Here is a 20,930-nt window from a genome sequence, read left to right as displayed (position 1 = left end):
CTGGCCAGGTAAGGGCAGCTGCTTCTCACCTGCCAAAGAGCCCTTCCCAGGCCTGCCATTTCCTGGGGTTTCCCCTTTGCTGACTCAAGAGGTTCCCAAGAATTCTATGTCATGTCCCAGCCTCATTTTTTTTTTATGCTCGCCTCCACCCACCCAGCCCATTGGACCTGGGAATTGTGGCTCAGAAAAATGGCATGTAAAAAACTCAAAACAAAACAAAGAAACCAGAATGCTTTCCAAACAAACACTGCGTGTGTCCCCAGAAAGAACTTGGCATTTCAACCTCGGGCTTTCCTTCTTAGGAGGAAGGAAGTGCCTAGATCTCCTAGGCTTGAGGACCTGAGCAGAAAGGGTTCCATCAGTGAAATAACGCAGATCAAGGTTCCCCAGGCAGAGCAACAAGCCAGCCCAGCTCTCTTGCCTTCTTTCCTGCTCACCTCTGCAGGACTGCTTCCCAGGGAAAACTTTGTATTTGCAAAGCACACAGCCACTTAAACTCAACCCCATCCTCAAGGTGACCCGGGACTTTAAAAAAGGAGCCAAATATAATTGGTCTCCCCTTCTAGAGACAGTTTCGTCTACAACTAGGGATGCCCAAGTCGCCTTCCGTTCTCAGGGAGGGCAACAGGCTCTAACTCCAGCACCACCAGCCAAGCCCCCAAGATTAGCCACCCACACCCCTGCCTCCTTGAAACTGCCAAGTCCAGTCCCCATCACCCCAACCCCGCGCCCCCCCCCGCCCGGGAAGGAAATGCCCTTCCAGGGGTGTCCTGAACGCCACTCACAGTACCTCTTGGCAAAGATGAGATGAGCAGGAGCTGCAGGAACACGAGCCCCAGCTGCGTCCAGCGGTCCAGCTCCATCTTTCCCGCGGTGCTGCCCGAGTCACTGGGAGCTGGAGGAGGGACCGGACAGAAGGAGGCAGGGCGGCAGGCGGCTCTTACAGGGACCTCCCCAATCCCCAGCTGAGCCGGAGCTCGGGTTTCAGTTGGGCAGACTCCCCCATCCCCATCAGAGGGGAGCCACCACCTTCAGCCACAGCGACGGCGACGTCAGCCCCAAACTCTCCTCACCACCTTAACCCTTGAGGGGCCCAGGGGGGCGGGGTGCCCCCCTCCGCAAAGCTCCCCACCTCCTGTCCTCCACCCCCCCAGGCTCTGTGGCAGTCCGGAGAGAGGCTAGTGGGTACCCCTCGCAGCTCAGAGAGATGCCCAACAGGACTCTGGGGCTCCCGCGGTCCAAGTGGAGGTGGGTGGGCAGGGAGGATGGGGTTGGAGACGCCAGGAGTGTCTGGATGGAATAGAGGTAGAGCCATGGGGTGCCTGCCCCACCCCACCTCCCACCGCCCCACCACTGCGGGAGCCTGGGGTCGGGGCTAGGACAGGAATTCACTGCGCTTTCTCTGGATTGCGCCCTGATTAAAAGAGTGGCCTGGGGTAGGAGGCCAGGAGAACAAAGGAAGCCCACTGGCCTCCTCACACTGGAACTCTCCCTCTAAGCTCTCTCTGTCCCCCTCTGTCTGCTCCAAGTGATTACAGTTTGGAAGCTAGTTGGCTAGGGAAATTCCTCATCTTCCCACCAGGCCCATACTGGTGAGTTCAGCAACAGAGCATTGCTGAGCACATGCCAGGCAGGGCGCTAGGCTCCGGGATCCTGTACAGAATACTGTCTCTATTGTGGCACCTTAAGTGAGGAGGAAGAGTGCTTTCTAAGTTTTTGTGAGTTCTTCGTTTTTGTTTTTGTACCAGTACTGGGTCTGGATGCTGTCTCAGCTTTTTCACTCAAGACCCACACTTCTTGATTTTTTTTTTTTTTTGTATGTGCCATCAGAGATAAGTCTCTCAAGTAGAGACTTATAGAGATCTTCATATCCGTTTCCTGAGCAGCTAGGATTAACAGGCATGAGCCACGGATTCCCAGCAAGGCTTTTGACTTCTACTTCTTCTTCTTCTTTTTTTTCAGAGTACTTGCAATGGTTTATTTTACATATCAACTTGATGAAGATATTCTGGACAGCTGTTCTGTTAAAACATTAATACGGATATTGCTGGGCAGGACTTGTGTAGTTGTGATTTACATATATAATTAGGAAATTTTAAGTAAAGGAGATTATTCTGGATAATCTTGCCCATCCCTTCTCTATATCTATCTATCTATCTATCTATCTATCTATCTATCTATCTATCTATCTATCTATCTATCTATCTATCTTCTCTCTGTGTTATCTATAGCTGTATCTATATCTGTGTATGTATGCAATCTCTCTCATTAAAAAAATTAACAGAAATTTATAAATATTTAGTGAGTACCCTGTTATAGTTTGATACACGTATATACCATGTTTTGCTCGATCATAGTAAGTATATCTTATCAAGTAAGTATCTTCTCCAACGTTTATTATTTCTTTGTGGTGAACACAATTTAAATCCTTTCTTGTAGCTTTTAAAAATATTCAGCACACTGTTGTTATAAATAGTCATCCTAATGCATAATTGAACATCAGAAATTATTTCTCCTAACTGAAACCTACCTACCTACCTTTCCTCATCCCTCCTGGTAACCAGTCCCTGGTAACCACTATTCCATTCCATACTTGTATGAGATTAATTTTTTTTAGATTCCACATATGAGTGACATCAATAGTATTTATCTTTCTATCCCTGCCTTGTTTAACCTAATGTAATACTTTTAGTTCTATTTGTGCTGGCACAAATGATAAGGTTTCATCCCTTTTTCTTGTCTGAAGACTATTGCATTGTACATATGTACCACAGTTTCTTTACCATTTATCAGCCAATGCACATACATTCACTCAATTTCTTTTTTGTATTTTTTACAATACTTATTTTAATGCATATTTTATTGTAAAGATACTGTACAGAGGGGTTAGTTACATGAGCAAGGTAATGAGTCCATTTCCTATTGAGCATTGTTACACCCTCATTTATATTTCCCCTACCATCCCTTTCCTCCCTACCTCCACAACTCCTCCCTCCTCTTTCCCATCCCCCCATCCCCGCAAAGTTGTAAAGTTCATTTTCAACATACTGTTTTGTGCAAAGTTGTAAAGTTCATTTTCAACATACTGTTTTGTACATCTCATTGTTACAATGGGTCATCCTGTATCCTTATTTCAGCATTTTGTTATTTCCCTTCCCCTCCCCAAATTAGAAAAGTGTATATACAAGATGCAGGGCACCAGAATCAAATACAATGACAACAGGGGTTGTACCATGGGGGAAGAACATACAAAAGAAACAAAAAAAATCACATATTTTGATTTCTGAACCAAGCACTGTTCTACAAACAGAAAAATGAGCCATTGAGAGTCAGCTCATTCCAGGTCACCCAGTTAGTAATGGGTTGAGCCAGGGTTTAAACCCAGAATTCTTGGGCTAGTGGCTGTGGCTGTAATTTCTAGTTTATTCAGCTTCTTAAGGTACTGCATATATAAAATTGTACTTGCCATTATGCGTACAATTCTGCCTATACAAAATTTTAATTAACCACAATAGTCACATTGTACAATAGTTATTGTTATCTACTTATTATGGATGCAGGAAAGAAGATTCAGAGATTCACTTGCACATGATCACTCACCTGAAAATGACAAAGTGAGACACACCCAAGTCTAATATGAAATTGAGGCTTTGGGCCATGCCTGTTTCCATATTTGTTTGTACAGTCAGATTAAAAAGATATGGGAGTGGTCATTCCAGGGCAGGCCTAGTGAAGAAAGTGGGATCTCAATCCACTGAGGGAAGTAGAGAAGACTTTCTTTCTAGAAGGACACTAGGAAAACAATGAACATTTCTGTTTACATCATCATTTGTATTTATACTCCCCCCCCCATGGATCCATGGCAAGTAACCATCAAAATACCTTTAAATTTGTTTAGATGGGTAGATGGATGGATGATAGATGATAGATACATAGATACATAGATACATACATGATAGATACATAATAGATATAGATGATAGGTAGATAAATAGATAGATACATAGATAATAGATAGATACATAGATAGAGTAGGCAGACAGATAGATAGGTAGACATAGATAAACAGATAGATACATAAGTAGACACATAGGTAGATACATAAATAGATGCCAACAGAAGAAGATAAGCATGTGTGTGTAGCTTGGACATGGCAGAGACGTGAGTATGAGCATGAATGTGGCCAATAATAGTCCAATGCTGGAATATTATTGTCTAGTGGTTGGGGCCATGATGGTGTAGGAGTGGAGGATGCTGGACCCAGTGAAATGGCTGAATATAAGAGCTCATCACTCAGAGGCCTGTGTTCAAATACTGATTTAACTACTTTCTGGCTACATGACATTTAGCAACTTAATAAACTCTCTTAATTCTTTATAAAATGGATCAATAATCTGCCCTATTGTTTGGAAGAAATTAATGAGATTTTGCATGTCAGGCCATAGCACAGTGCTCAACACTTGCAAATTGCACAATGAATGTTGACTAACATATGTAGTGTCTGTCTTGAGACTGACTGGAAAGACACATTGTGTTGGTCTTCCTCCCCTCCATTCCCCTTTGGAAGAAAAAAAATCTGTACACAACAAACATTAAAAAACAGTCTAAAAGAGAAGGAAAATCACAAAGCATGTGGAAGAGGTGCAGGGTAGAGGTCAGAGAAAGAGGTTCAGTCTATTGCTTGCCAGCAGGTCCTGCTCCTTGCATGATAGCAGCAGGACAGAGCTTTGTTTCCAAAAACCTGTGGGTATTAGAAGCTCTAGGGATCTACTACCAGCTGAGAGGATGACTTCCTTCCTCCCTCTTCCTCCTCCATGGCCCTCTACCCACAGGCACACACAATCTCCCTATACCAATACCCACCAGCAGCTTCACCCTTAGAACCAGTGTACCCCCATCTGGACAGGAGGTACAGCCCAGAGAATGTTGCACATGTGTCATTGGAGAGCACCGTGATTTGGGAACTTCACAACAAACCTTGAGTTGGGAGAAGAATGGGGCGGGGCATGACTATGACACAGAAAAGTCAGTAGTTTGCCTGAGGGGGTCACATAGCCCAACACCACTGGAGTTTGAACTCAGGGCATCAAACACTTGCTAGGCAGATATCTGCTATGAGCCATCTCACCAGTCCTTTTTGCCTCAGTTAATTTGGGGGGTAGAGCTGCCTGGGGCAGCCTTAAACCATGATCTACTTACTTGTATAGCTGGGATGACAGACCCATACCACCATACCTGGCTTATTGGTTGAGAAGGATCTCACTGAGTTTTTGCTCAGACTGACTTAGAACCACAATCTTCCCAGTCTCTGCCTCCCAAATAGCTAGGATTATAGGTCTGAGCTACTGGACACAGCCAATTTCTTCTGTTTAATAGTTTTCTAAATCAGGTGTTCTTTTTTTTTTGTCCAGTATTTGAACTCGAACTCAGTATCTGGTGCTTTCACTCTTTGGTTGGTCCTTTACCAACTGAGCCATGACTCCAACCCCCAGGGCTTCTTAGGAGTTCCTTGTGTCTGTTGAGAGGGGAATTTAGAGGCACTTTGAACCTGTCAAAATTTTTATGCAAAATTTCCCTGTAGTTTCTGTTTCTGGAATAAGAAGGAACAGAGCCTTTTTTAAAAGTCTCACCTGTGAAATTCTAATACTTTCAGAATCACAATTCTTTACAAATTAATCAACTATTTCTCTGATTTGGAGAAAGCAATCTTGCCCTTTCCCATGGTTGTTGAATCTGAAATATAAACTACACTGTGGATATTTGGAAGACACTCTACCACCACTTTTTAAAAATATTCTTAACTTGGCACTTGCTCTTGATCATGCTGCCTGGTGTGGAATCTAAATGAACGCCTTACTTCCTATTTCATCTGGTGGGTTACTGTGTCCAAGATGGCCTCAGTTTCCTCATCAGTTAAGTACCTGCCCACAGGGGATTGGGATAGAGGGCTCAGAACAGTGGCTAAAAACTAAGTACCCAATGATTATTAGCTATTCTTAGCTTGACTCTCCCTGTCCCACCCTTTCCTCCTCCTAACACTCCAGGGGAATCATTCACAAGGAAGACTTTGGGTGAAGAAAGGAAAAGTGACATGCTGGCAGGTGGAGAACAGCACCTGCAATTTAGAATTACCTCCTTACAACCCATGCTCAGAAATCAAGGATTTGCTGTATTGATGGAGTCCAGCCACTCATCTAATTACAAGTTACAATAAACACTCATTTTCACATGAAAGGATGAGGCCCTCTGACACAACCTGTCTCATTTTCAGTGCCAGCAGGGAGGCTGGACACATACAGAGGGTGTGGCAGCACAGAAGGTCATCTTTGTGAATGCCAACAGTTCCCCAGTTCCCAGCTGTAACCAGCAGAACTCTAGCTGAGCCACAAGTGCAGGCTGGGAAAAGCTTGAGGAAGGAGGACTGAGTGGGGTCTGTGTACTGAGAGACTTCCCCAGCTTCTGGTAATTAAGTTTGGTTTTCATCAGCTATACAACACCCAAAGTTTAAGTCATCAGGGCCAGAGATGGAAAAGGAAAGCACAGTGAAAAACATAAAGGCTTCCACCAGAGCCTGCTCTGACTGGTTCCGCAGTAATGGTCTGCAACCCTAATGAATCCCGGCTGTTCACCTTCACAGCACGCAGCCATGTTCTGCCTCCAAGTTTGGCTCGGCTCCACTCCTTTTCCACTGGGAGCTAGGCAAGGGGTAGGTGCGCCTGTGGTTCTTTCTCTGGCCACATTCTTGTGAATCTATGTCATTCTTCATGCAAATTGCTGAAAGCAGTCAAGTTTCTGCTTCAGAGGCAAAGCAGACTTCTTCTCCCTAAATCATGTGAATTTGAAAAACTGACCAAATATTTCTGGGATTTGAGGGAGCATAATTTTGTTCATATATAACAGTGATTGAGGCTAAGCTATAAATTGCACAGGAGATACTTGAAAGACCATCTCACTGGCTGTATTTATTGACTGGTTGATTGTATATGCCAGTACATGATATATTGGGGCTTAAACTTTGGCCTTGGGTACTCTCACTAATTTTTTTTCTCCCTCAAGCTTGACACTCTACCATTTGAGCCACACCTCCAATTCTGATTTTATTTATTTGCTAGTTCATTGGGTAAGAGTCTATAGACTTTCCTGCCTAGGCTGGCTTGAAACCAGGATCTTCAGCTCTCAGCCTCTTGAGTAATTAGGATTACAGGCATGAGCCACCAGTGTCCAGCATCTTTTGCATTTTTTATTATTTCTGGCTTAACACTTGCTCTTGATCATCATGCTCATGGGTAAAATACAAATGGACCCCTCAGTCTCTATTAAGCCTGAGCATGTTACTTCATCTAATCTTGACTTCAAATCTATTCTTGACTTCTTAACTTCAAATGCATATTTATAAATCAATTCAAAATAAAAGTTATCAGTTGGGAGGCAGTGGTTCAAGCCTGTAATCCTAGCTACTCAGTAGTCTAGACCTTGAGGACCATAGTTTGAGGCCAGCCCTGAAAGAAACGGCCACAAGACTTTCCATCTCTGAAATGATCAACAAAAAACTAGGCTGGAGTCATGGCTCAAGTGTGACTGAAGGGAGGGATAGTAGTGGATAGAAGAACAGGGTTGAGATGTAGCTCAGGGGCAAAGTGCTTGCCTAACAAGTACAACATCCTGGGTTTGATCCCCAGTACCAAAAAAAGAAAAGACAAAAATATATACTTAAGAGCAGCCCTGGAAGATGCTTTGAACAACCAAGCAGAGATGGTCCCCAAATTATAATGGCTCAACTTATGATTTTCTGACATCAAAATGATGTAGAAACTGTACTTCAGACTTTGAATGTGGATTGTTTCCCTGGGCTAGAAAAACGCAACGTGGCACTTTCTTATAATTCTGTTGCAGATGCAGCAAACCGAAGCTCTCAGTCAGCCACACCATTGTGAGGGGAAACAACAGATACTCTACAGAGTCCTGGATTGCCAAGCTCCACGTTTTGGCTGGTTGGATATATGAAATGAATATATGAAATTTTCCATTTGTGGAAAATGGTGTTTTCAACTTATGGTGTTGTTACCAGGAGCTAAATCAAGGAGCCTCTGAAGGCAAAAACAAACAAAACAAAACAAAACAAAAATCAGCTCAGTGTTTGTCATCAGCCACCCAGCCCTGGAACAAGGCTCGCATGGACAGACTGGTCCTGGTGACAGCGGTGGAGGTTACAGATGGCAGAGCAGCCTGGATGATAGCTTACCAAGGCCAGTCTATCTACCACAACAGCTGGTGGGTATGGAACCCACCAGCAACAGGGCCCATTGTTGAGCCCTAATAAAGTACCAGGCAGGCCCAGTACCACTAGGACAGGGACCAGAAAACTTGCATTCCTAAAAAGGTCCAAAATGATGCTAGTGATGCTGGTCCCTAGACTTCCATTTGAGGAGTAAGGACTCAAAGGAGCAGATATTACCTCCTCAGGCTGGAATACTGGAAGAAAGAACAGCTCGTTAACAGGCTCTATCAGAAAGAACTTCGCAGGGAGCACTTGGGAAACATCCTCTTGGCAGCTAGTATCCATACAGTTAGTCTGAGCTGATTTAGGAAAGCTTCAAAGCTTGTTCACCAGAAAGAAAGGGGTTACTCTTGGTTAGGTAGCTTAGAGGGGAACAGCATGAACTATGCAGTGTCTGGAAGAATTTGGGGTTTGTAACTGTCTTCTCTTCTTCCTCTGTCCTGCTGGCTTGACCATGGGCTTTAAACTTTCAACCTGGAGCTTCATGATCTGAAACAGAATTGTTACCAGGGGGAAGTATGCTGTTCCCCAAAGTAGTTAGGAGGTCAGGAGGGATCCGGCAGTGGCTGTCCCCCATAAATCCAAGTCTGCACATGCCTCTTTTAGGTTCTGCGAACATGCTTGGTTCCTTCATCACAGTGGGCCTCTCGGAGCCTCAGCTCAACCATAAATCAGACTCCACCGATGCTGAGTTGACACCAGCCTTCTCTTGGATGTCTCTCTGGTGGACTGGGCCCATTTACCTGTGATTTAGCTCTGGACTGTTTGCCGATCATATTTCATTGGAAAGCCTGATCTCATTTAAGGTTTGTGTTTCTAATTCTGTTTCTGGGCAGGTAACCAGTGGGAGGCAGCCAGGGAAATGTAAACAGTTAATGAAATCTAACAGGATCCACACTTTTAGTGATATTTCATGCCTCCAACAAGTTTGTCTCTCACATTTCCTCCACTGGGCCTTTCCTCCAGGGGCTAGTCTAGGTCTGTTCTCCATCACCATGTCAAGCGATTAAGGGAAACACAGGTGTCTGTAGTCATTAGAAATCAAAATCCACCTGCTAGACCATGTGTAAGAAGGAGGGCAACTCAGGGTCAGCCTGTTCAGGGTGGGTGGAGGGTGAGCGTCTGGCTAGGAGCCCATAGGGGACCACAAATTGTGCTGGTTTCCAGAAAAAAAGTCTCCTGGGAGTCAGGTGAGAGGTTCACCTGCAGCCAGATGTCTGGATACTATTCAGCAGTGGTCCCCAAAGGTCTTGAAAGTGGGTATATTTTTTTTCTCTTAATGCCCTGGAAGCAATTTACTGCTCAAATCTGCTCCTTCTTTTTGTGAGTCTTCATGCACATCTTGTTCCTCCTATGTGTATGCTAAATCTTCACATGTTTGTCTCTCCCCATGTCTTCTACTGTCCTGTATTCTTCTCACCTTTTCTCTTCTCTTTGTGTGTGTAGGGGTGTGTACGCCAGTACTGGAGCTTGAACTCATAGTCTCATGCTCTAATTTGACTTTTTCAGTGAAGGCTGGTGTTCTTCCACTTGAGTCACACCTTCACTCCTGGTTTTTTGGGATAGTTAATTAGAAATAAGGATCTTTTGGATTTGTCTGCCAGGGCTGGCTTCAAACCTCAATCCTCAGATCTCAGCCTCCTATGTATTTAGGATTACAGGTATGAGCTACCAGCACCCAGTTCTTCCTCCTTTAACTCCTTTATCTTCTCCTCTTTTTCCTTACTTTTTTTTTTTTTTTGGTCTGTCGTGGGCTTGAACTCTAGGCCTGGGCCCTGTCCCCTGAGCTCTTCAGCTCAAGGCTAGCACTCTACCACTCGAGCCACAGCACCACTTCCAGCTTTTTCTGTTTATGTGGTGCTGAAGAATTGAACCCAGGGCCTCATGCATGCAAGGCAAGTGCTCTGCCACTGAGCCACCTTCCCAGCTCCTCCTCTTTTCTTTACTACAGGAAATCAAGGTTCAATGACCTAAATATAAGGGCAGACTGAAATAGCACTTAAACAAGAAAAGGGGATGTTTGGGCAAATGACTGATACACATCTATATCAAACCCTTTGGACCAGGAGATCCTGATCCTGAAGGAGGCACAGGAAATGGATTGGGGGGGGGGCTCCAGGTAAAATTGTGGAGTGGCTCATTCTGTCACCATCCTCCATTCTGACTCCTTCCCCAGTCTGGCATCTGCTCGTATGTCCTGGCACTGCTGCAGCCTGTCCTCCAGGTCTCTTCCTGCATTGCCATTGCTCAGAGTCGATGCCATGTCTGCTAGTGCTACACCCTGCAACCCCCATCTCATCCTTCCCCACACTCACATGAGGCGCTTGGGGCAGCCCTCTCTGCTAGAGGTCATTGTGCTATGTAAAGCTCTTTTGCCCAGAAATCAGCTTCAGACAGATAACACTGAAGTATGTTCCTGAGTTTAGGGTGTACCACTCAGGGAGCCAACTCAGGGAGGCTGGCTTTCTTCTATCCTAATGACCCCACATGGAGTCACTTCACTTGGTCCCCTGCTTTTTCCTTAGCATAGCCCATGCTCTATGTCTCTGTGGTTATAAGAAAGTATTTGTCACACATGTGCATTGCATAAATTCCCACATGTACCAAGAGCAACATGGCTAGAACTCAGTTCTCTGTCTTAGCTGTGTGCCCTGGGAGGGCTGGCCTTTCTCTCTAGTTCTAGTTCCCTCTATGTAGAACAAAGGGTTGGACCACTGAGCTCAAACCTCCTAAGCCTCCAGCTTCAGTGGGTTTCTACATATATAACCAAGAGAATCTCAGGGGTTTCTGATCTGTGGATTGAAACCAGGTATCTATCATTACCATTTCATTCATCCATGACTTTTTCTCTCTGGGATCTTAGAGAACATAAGCAACCCATGACACCTCTCCTGTCTGATGATATCCCCCAGAGTTGTCTCCTAACTGCCCATCAACTGACAAGTTACCATAGACATAAGCAGCAACTGGATTTCTAATGTCTCCCATCCCACTCACCAGCACTGCCTACATTAAGATTCCCAATTGTTCCCAGTGTGTGCTCCAGCGGCTCTGCTATCAAAGAGAACTCCAGACCACAGAAAGGAGCTGATTTCCTCATTCTCCTCATTCTCACACTGCTGGGCTTCCAGATGCCAGCAGGCTTTTGTGTTCTGCTCAGAAGTGATGAAATTATCCCTCTCCTTCGCATGGTACCACCCAGACCTATAAAAGGCCCTGCCTATTTCCTCAAGGGTCACCAGGTCTATTGCACAAAGTCATGTTCATTCTTGTACAGGACCCTGATGCAGTGCAAAGATGACCATCCCCTTGCTGCTCCCAGCTTGGAGTGGGAGAGCCTACTTGTAAATCACCTGCTGATGGTTGCCGATTGCTTCTGCAGACATGAGTTCCATTTTGAATTCCAGCTGAGATGTTACCACAGTCCTCGCACACACACACACACACACACACACACACATACACACATGCAATTCTATAATTTATATCATTGCAGCAAATAAATCAAAGTAATGCATGAGTGAGCAGTGAGTGAGTGTGACTTTATGTGCAAGAAGTAAAATAGGAGAGGGCTGCAATAGCGGAATCCTGGCAGTTCATTCAGTATGCCAAACCACATTACCAGGTAAAAATTAGAATTCTCCTCTCCAACTCTTTGCCCCCATATATTCTAGAAGCAGGTTTCAATCTCCAAAGGAAACCTGCAACAGTGTTGCTGGTGACATTTGAAACCCTGTACTTGCTAACAAGAAAGAAAAAATCAAAGTGATGAGAGAATAAAATCATATGCTATAAAAGGAAGGCTTTTTTTTTGGTAGTCAATATAGGATGCCTCGAAAGAAAAATATAGCCTGGATGCTCAGTCTGGAAACCCTGCATAATGCTATTTTAGGCTAATGTAAAGAGCTATGTATAAGATCAGGACATAATAACAGCTATTTTTTCCCTTCCTGTAGGAATGAGGACTAGAAAGCAGCTATTAAGAATCTGGGCCCAGAATTTGGAGTAAGGAAACTTAGAATAAGGGCCTCATTTTATTATCTGTTCTGCCTGATCGGGACCCAAGAGAAAGTCAGACTATAGCCTCCTGTGGTAGAGACAGATGCATTCAATAGTTGAATTTGTATTGACTGATAGAAGGTGGTAGAACTGGGGAAGGTTTGAGGAAGTTGCTTCTGAAAACTGTGGAAAAGTCAGTTCAGACTAAGAATAACTGCTACAAAAGGCAAAGCAGCCAGGCATCAATGGCTCATGCCTATAATCCTAGCTACTCAGAAGGCTGAGATATGAGGATCCCAACTTGAAGCCAGCCTGGCTAAGAAAGTCCACAGACTTAACTACCAGAGAGAGGGAGGAAGGGGGGGTGGGCGGGGGAAGAGAAGAGAAGAGAAGTGAAGTGAAGAGAAGAGAAGAAAAAGAAAAGAAAAATGGAGCTGTAGCTCAAGTGGTAGTATACAAGCCTGGACAGTGCCCAGACCCCAAGTTCATGCCCTAGTACTAACACAAAGGGAGGAGGGACAAGGCAGAAATCACCTGTTCTTCTGTGGTCTCCTGACCACTCCGTACCCCATCCCCATTGGCATCCTCTCGAAAAAGTCCTTGTAAAATGGCCTGATTGACATCCTGAGTATAAAGCCTGGTTTCCAACCCCACTAAACCTAGGACTTTGGAGGTGGATACCATAAATTCTAGTGGGATTTGGAGATAATGGTGGAGAAGGCCAAACAGCAGCCACAGAAGTGCCTTCCAATCGTTCATTTCCTGACAAAGCCCTAAAAATAGAAACTTTCTCCAGACTCCATGGAATCTGGGGTCTCTGCTGCCATGTCTGGAAACCCATCAACTGCTTACTTTGGTAATGGGGTCTGTGACAACACTCTTGGCTTTCATCGCTGTTTCTGGCACAAGCACTACGAAGCGCTTCTTTCTTTTTTGGTTTTAAGTCTCACTTTTCATAGAAGATAAATCAACTGTAGAAGTCTGTTATGAAAACCAACTTGGCAAGCCAGGGCTCCTAGAGAGAAGCAGAGGTAGCTTGATTTTCCATTATCTCAGTGTAAAACAAGTAAATTCTCCCTTAGGACGCTCTGGGGTCATCAGTAGTGATTTAAACCATGGCCCTTGGCCGACTCTGGTCTAGAGCATGATCTAATCAGGACTGGAATTCTCAAAGAAAAAGAGTAGGGGGGAAAACACTCTGCCCTAGATGTGAGGTTTTCAAAGCTATCTCAGTACAAGGATGTTTTCCCTTTCTGCCAAAGCCTCCCCAGAGGGAATCTTCCAAAGGAAGCTGATTCTCTGCATCTTTTAAAGGTCCTTTTGTTCTGTAAAATGAGCAAGGTTAAGCCTGGGCCAGCTTTTCTTTTCTTCATTCCCTGGGCTGACAAGCTCAGGCTTTTCCTGGTTTGATGGCTTTGCTGCAAATGTGGGAAGCTGAATGACCTTACACAAGGATTTAACCCTTGCCTAAGCCTGTCTCTCTCTGTATGGCTGCAATCTGAACTCATGTGGAAACTCGGTTGGTTTAATGTTTGTGGAAATTAAAGGAGGCATTTGATGTAAAGTGACTAGCTTAGCACATTGCCAAGTAAATCCAATCATTTTGTGGAGAAGCAGTTGTGTGATGAAGAGTATGGGCCTACAGTTGAAGATGCTGTGTTTGAACCTTAGCTCCATCACTTTCTATGTAAACTACCTGAGTTCTCTCTTTTAAAAAAAATGTTATGACAAAGGTGATGTACAAAGAGATCACCTTTGCAGAAGTCAATCTTCTGAAGTATCTAAAGACGGAATACGAAGGACTGACCACATCCTATTACCCAAGGTGCATTGGGACCCCAAGTATGCACAGATGTGCTTGATGCAATCCAACCTAAATCTGGCTGTAACTGTTCCATGGTGATCCTAACCAAAAGTCCCCACCTCCCTTTTTTCGATAACCTCTAAATAGCCTTTTCTATAACCAGTGTCTCCTACCTCAGACCCTATAAAAGCCTAACTCCAATCCCCTCCTCCTTGTATAACCTCTATTCCCGTGGGAAGGTTGCTTGCCCTTTGCTGTTGTAATAAATAGCCCTCACCTGTCAAGATCAAGTCTAGTCTGTTCTTTCTTCTCCATGTTCCTAACAATAAGTACATTTCTTTTGGGACAATGTCACCCCTACCTGACAATGTCAGGTACCTCTCTCAGCTACCTGATTTCTAGAAGCCACAGTTTTCTCATCTGTAAAAGGGTGTGACAATGCTGTGTGTCTGGCACTTTAGATGGTTGGTAGGAGGAGGCAATGACACAAAACACTCAGACCATACAATAAATAGTAGGTAAATGAGAGCACTACTGTGACTTGAAAAAATGATGATGACAGCGATCATAGCTACTCATACCAATGCTGTTTCCAAAACATTATTTAGGGATCTTTGAGTACTAGGCAAAGCAAGTCACTTCTAGAAAAACAAGAGAAAGATATATCAGAGGGACTCTGAAACAGCTGACAGAATCAGAGGATAAGTCAAATGGTCAAACATCTCCAAGAGGTAGGAAAGAGCCCTGGTGTAAATCATATAAACTGATGATGGTGTTTTCAAGGTGTTGCTACACCTCTACGGGGGGGGGGGGGGGGAGAGGGGGGGCATCTTTGAGTCTTCCCCTCCCCTAAACAAAGTATGTGGTTTTTCCAATTACGATGTTGATGGAAAGACAGCCACAGTCAATGGGTAAAAATAGTAAAATAGCTGCAACCAGTAGTTTTAGGACCTTATGGACAATTATGCTGCTCCTTACCCCAGGGGGTGGACTGTTCAACACTCCTAAAATCTTATTTCCCACTTGTTCAGACTTCCTATAGCCAGTTGAAATGTTCCTGGCCTTCCTGGGAAAGAAAACAAACAAATAAATGGGTCCTTCCCCACCTAGCTCCCAAATTCCAGAGGAGGGGATAAAAGAAAACTCTGGAGCAGCATGTAGATCACTTGCTCTAACCCTCTGTCCATTTCCACAGACAGCTTCATCTTTCTCTTTGCAATCAACTTCTCTTCTGTTTGAGTTTTTCACTGTTCTTGGCTTTACTATTGTTATTATTGTTGTTGTTGTCATCATCATCATTATTATTATTATATTTGGTCCATCATGGTGTTTGAAGACTGGGCCTGAGTGCTGTCCCTCAGCTCTTCAGCTCAAGGCCAGTGCTCTATCACTTGAACTACAACACTACTTCCAGTTTTCTGGTGGTTTATTGTAGATAAGAGTTTCATGGCCTTTCTTGCCCAGGCTGGCTTTGAACCGTGATCTTCAGATCTCACCCTCTTGAGTAGCTAGGATTATAGGCGTGAGCCACTGGTGCCTGGCTTTGTTGTTGTTGTTTTTTTAATGCCAGTCCTGGGGTTCGAACTCAGAGCCTGGGTGCCATCCCTGGGCTTCTTTTTTCTCCAGGCTAGTACTGTACACTTCTGACTTTTTCTGAGTAGTTCATTAGAGATAAGAGTCTCAAGGACTTCCTTGTCCAGACTGGCTTCAAACCCGGATCCTGAGAGCTCAGCCTCTTCAGTAGCTAAAATTACAGGAGTAAGCCACTAGCACCTGGCTCCTGGCTTTATTTCTATATCTAGAGAACAAGGGACCTCCTCACTTACACTGCTCATGTATCAGTGTGATCTAGTAAGGAGAAGTAGTTAACCAAAGGAAAATCTAACTGTTGCCCAAGGAAGGGAGCTGGCAAGCTGGACTGGTAGAACCAACTCATGCCAAATGTAATTATGAGCAATCCTACCATTACTGGTATTTCTTATCAATATTTATGATAGTAGTGGTTGTAGTAGTGGCTGTTAACATTATTCATCCAAGGAAGGAGACATAAAGCAATCAAAAACAGTAGTGTCAGGGCTGGGGACAGCTATCATCTCAGTTACTCAGGAGACAGAGATTCAGAGGATCACAGTTTGAGGACAGCCAGGGCAAAAAAGTTAGCAAGATTCATTCGTTTGATCAATAACTCAGGTATGATTGTACATGCCTATGGTCAGCTCACACCTATAATCTTATCTCCTCAGAAAGCTGCGATCAGGAGAATCACAGTTCAATACCAGCTCAGGCATACAAAGTTTATAAGACCCTATGTTAACAGAAAAAAAAACTGGTATAGGGGTTCATGCCTGTCATTCCAACTACAGTGGGAAGCATAAACATAGAGTATCTCAGTCCAGGCTGGCCTGGGAAAGAAAGCAAGAACAAATTTCAAAAATAACCAGAGCAAAAATTACTGGAAGTATGGCTCTAATAGTAGAGCATCTGCCTAGCAAGCTCAAGGCCCTGAGTTCAAACCCCAGTACCACCAAAAACAAACAACTACAAAAACCAGTGATGCTTGGTGCTGGTGGCTCAGACCTGTAATCCTAGCTACTCAGGAGGTTGAGATCTGAGGATCACAGTTAAAAAGCCAGCCTGGACAGGAAAGCCCATGATACTCTTATCTTCAATTAAACACCAGAAAATCAGAAGTGGAGCTGTGGCTCAAAGTGGTTGAGTACTAGCTTTAAGAACTCAGGGACAGCACCCAGGCTCTGTGTTCAAGCCCCATGAGCCACAAAAAAAAAAAAAAGTGGTGTCAATGAAATCAGAACTGAACTTTATGGATACTATTATTTCCTAGGTAATCAGAATACTCATAAAACTAACACTGAACACTGCTTTTATGCTTCTTTTACAAAAATTATGTTTCTTAAAATGCCTTTGACTTTGGGAAAATGATCATTTCCCTGTTATAAAACAAAGGCCATCGTTTCTTGTCTTCTTACTAAGTGTTTGACACTGTGTAAGCACTTGACCTCTTTTATCTCACTCATTGTATTGCCAGGTTGGGTCAGGAGAAATGATTAACCATTGTTAAATAAAGTTTAATGGAAACAATAAAAATTAATGTTGAAGTCATAATAATACTTTATCATTGTTAATAATTAATACCAAGTGATGGTAGTCTTTAATTTTGTAATAAAGCTTCTTTATATAGTGAATCAGTCATTCAATTCACCAGGACACACTATTAAATCTATATTACTACTTGCCCTGGCCCATTCATGCTACATAAAGCTGTCCATGTGAGAAGCGATCAAATAGCTAGTCAATGTCTGTGATTCAGCTGCCCTTGTGAAAGTATATGTGGTGAAACAGGATAAATAGTCTGGGATTAGCACAGTTGATGTGTGTTGGTGTTTGTTGAAGTGCATAGAATAAAATGCTGTCACAGCATTTAAAAATTCTTCTGCAAACAGGACTAACTTTCAGAAATCAAATATCTGCTGGGTTCTTTGGCTTAATCCATATAGTGCTCATCCTTAACATCATTTGTTTTGTCTTAGTAGAGAGTCCTCTGTAGCAAAGAGCAATGCAGGATCCTTCTTCCCACCATCGCTTGCTTCTCTGAGCCTCTCTGGACTGGGTGTCAGCAGTTCCCAAGCTTTCTGCTTTGCATCCCATCTCTTGAGAGATACATCCTGCCTTGTATTGTGAAGAATGCGTTGGAAGCTATTTTTTTTTCTTTTCTTTAGGGGTGATGAGCTTACATTGACTTTTCTATCCTCCCCTGACATCTTGGCCATGCTGAGCAAAACACCTTTGCAGCATCGGGGATAGGAGACAAGGTTCTTTGCAGAGCTGTCTTAGACAGGAAGGATGCATTCACCCCTATCCCCCCAACCCCACCCCTGCAACTCCAGCCAGGCTAGCTATCATCATCTCCCTTAATCACTGCTGAAGAAAGGGAATAGGAAAGCAGCCTCCAGTGAAAAGTTCTCACAGGAACACAGGAAAAGACCACCCAGGCTGCCAGGAACATTGTAACCCCATGGAGACAAATAGAACACACTCCAGCAAGACAGCCATGGAAAAAGTCTTATTTCATAGTGGTATTGAAGCCACTTCACTGAAAAAAAAAGCCTCCTCTCCATCCTTCCTGAGCTAAATGCTTAGTACTTCTGCTGGCTTCAAATCTTGCCTATAAACCTTATAGCAAAGACAGAGGAAATGGGTGCAGGGTCCTTGGAGACAAACTTATTCTCTTTAATAATTTTATAAAAAAATTAACCCTGCACCTGCCCCTCATCCTGTGCATATATCCTCTCATAGTTGTGTTGGCAATCTGACTATCTAACTCAAACTAAAATAGCTGGGTATGAAAGAGGAAAAGAGCAGCATGTAGCTTGAAGGCATAAGAAGAACAATAGGCAGTACTTATGTTAATCAGCTTTCCATTATTGTAACAAACACCTAGGATCATCAGCTTATAAAAAAGAAATGTTGATCTTAGCTCATGTTTTTAGCTGTTCTGGTCTGTGGTCACAAGGTCCCATTGCTTTCAGGCCTGTGCCAGGCATAATGTCATGCTGAAAAAAATTCCATTCATCTCATGTGCTGGGGGCAAAATAGAGGAAGAAGGGGAAAAGGTGGGGTCAAACTATCCCTTTCAAGGGAAAGCCTTCAATGACCCAAAACCTTCCAGTAGGATAGCTCTTAAGTTTCAGGGTACCACATATAATCACTTCCTCCAGGAACTCTTTTCTGATTGCCCCAAAGTGTGTGAGCTGTTCTTATATTGGACTAGAAATGTTTATTTCTTAGCCCACTTTCCTCCTGTCAAGAAGAAACACCATCACACTATTCCCAGTATGTAATTCTGTCTCCTCTAGAGTATGGAGAATGGGGGAGGACACCTATCCCTCACCAGAATAGTGACCACATCAAAGCAAGAGGGTCATAGAGACAGGAGTTGTCAAACTTTGCAGGTTCTACCCAGTGATTTCTGGATTCCAGGCCAGTCTTCCTTCAGCTGAAAACCTGTTAAATCATTCTGCTTAATATGTGGTCCATCTCTGTATTTAAAGCCAAAGGACTCTAAGTGAAATGTTGAATCTGTACCTTGAGACTTGTGTATCATGACCCTGAACCTTAGTCTCTTACTCTATAAAGTGAAATCGTACTGCTCCATTGGATAGATTCCATGATACAGCGAGTTCCCAAGATACCAAATCTATCCGGGCAGTTTGTGTACTATATATAGGAACTCAGGTTAGAGCACAGTTGGAGGCCAGAATTCAGCCCAGTTTCTACTGACTAAGCCCTGCCACGTTTGCCCAAACGGTGTTTGCACAAATATTCTCTAATATTCACAAATATACTCCCAAAATGGTGCTGGTAAGGGCTTTGTACATGTTAGGTCTTGGCCAGCACTATTGAATCTTAAATTTCTTATTTCCACGGAGAGAAAAATAAAAATTATTGTTGCTGAAATAGCAATAATTTGAGCATACTTTTTTCTGGGTGGCAATATAGCAGAACAGTTAAAAACAAAAGCTTTGATGTTAGTCTGGGGTTTGATCCCCAAATCTACCACTAACTATTCGGAATTGTCATAAGCCAGATGCATAATCTCTGAGTTTCACTTTCATCATCTGTAAAAGGGGAATAATTTGGGAGGATTAATGGTAACTTTGTAATTACTATCTCCTGAATACCTCATGTTTCAAGTGTTCCAGGACATAGCTTTATGGAGAAGTAGTCCCCCAGATCACCAGAGGTAATCAAACATTCATTATGGTAATTGGTATTTATTAAAGTCCTAATGTGTTCTAGGCTCTGGAGGGCTTAAACCGCTTATTGAGGATTTCCTGTTTGCCAGATAATGTGCTAAGCACTTCATACACATGATTTCATTTATACCCACAACCACCCTATGCAGCAAATTCTATTATTATCTGCTTGAGGGAAACTTACTAAGAAGGTAATGAATCGACATGTGTAAGCATGTGAGCCAATGCTAAGCAAGTAAAGATAGATTTTATTTCTGTAGAAGACAAGTACAAGGATGCACTTTCAAGCAAGATGGTAGCTAGGAATTTGAGTGAGTGATTGGAGGCAACCTAGACACCTATTTTTTGGATGTTTTGTGTAAACAGAGAATGAAATATTATACAGCAGTCAGAAGGAATTCTTGCCAGTTGGCAGTGGTTCATGCCTGGAATCCTAGCTACTTAGGAGGAGACTGAGATCTGAGGGTTCAAAGCCAGCCCAGCAGGAAAGTCTGTAAGAGTCTTATCTCCAATAAACTATGCAGAAAAATCCAGAAGTGGTGCTGTGGCTCAAAGGACAGAGTGATGGCCTTGAGCAAAAGAAGCCCAGGGACAGCATCCTGGCCCTGAGTTCAAGCCCTGAGAATGGCACAATAAATAAACAAACAAATAAGTTCCTAATTTATACCTAGGAAGAGGAATAGATTGCAAAAACTGTGTCAGATTGAAAATGCAAGAAACTGGGTAGGATTTAGAACACAAGAAAATAGGGCAGTTGTATGCCAAATTCAGACCATCATGAATATTAGGGTTCACTTACTCTTTCCAGATGCTGCCATTCAGTGTGCACCAAAAATAATGGAGAGTAAAACACAGAGCCTTCCCACAAATTGCCATAGCCTGGGATGCGTTCACTAAATGAGAAAGGGAAAATATCTCCACCACAGGTATGCATCTTGCCAATGATTGTCCCTCTGGCTTGGTAGATTAGTTTATCTCTCCCACTTATGTCCTTGTAAAGTGGAAGAAACTACAGCTTTGGTGAGCATGTTAAATTGAAACTAGAACTACTTAAAAATAGTAATATATATATATA

General features: G+C 43.4%; 1 protein-coding gene across 1 annotated transcript in view; it reads right to left on the bottom strand.

Moving 5' to 3' along the window:
* Positions 1-907, bottom strand: part of Pamr1 (peptidase domain containing associated with muscle regeneration 1) — a 75,921-nt gene extending 75,014 nt beyond the window's left edge. Inside the window, exon 1 of the mRNA XM_070032590.1 lies at positions 791-907. Coding sequence (XP_069888691.1) covers positions 791-863 — 73 coding nt within the window. The 5' untranslated portion in view covers positions 864-907. The remainder of the gene's footprint in view (positions 1-790) is intronic.
* Between the last annotated feature and the right edge of the window lie 20,023 nt (positions 908-20,930).

The sequence above is a fragment of the Dipodomys merriami genome, unplaced genomic scaffold, assembly GCF_024711535.1.
Source record: "Dipodomys merriami isolate MVZ:Mamm:240054 unplaced genomic scaffold, mDipMer1.0.p SCAF_21, whole genome shotgun sequence".
Taxonomy (NCBI): domain Eukaryota; kingdom Metazoa; phylum Chordata; class Mammalia; order Rodentia; family Heteromyidae; genus Dipodomys; species Dipodomys merriami.
This window is presented reverse-complemented; position numbering and strand designations above follow the sequence as displayed.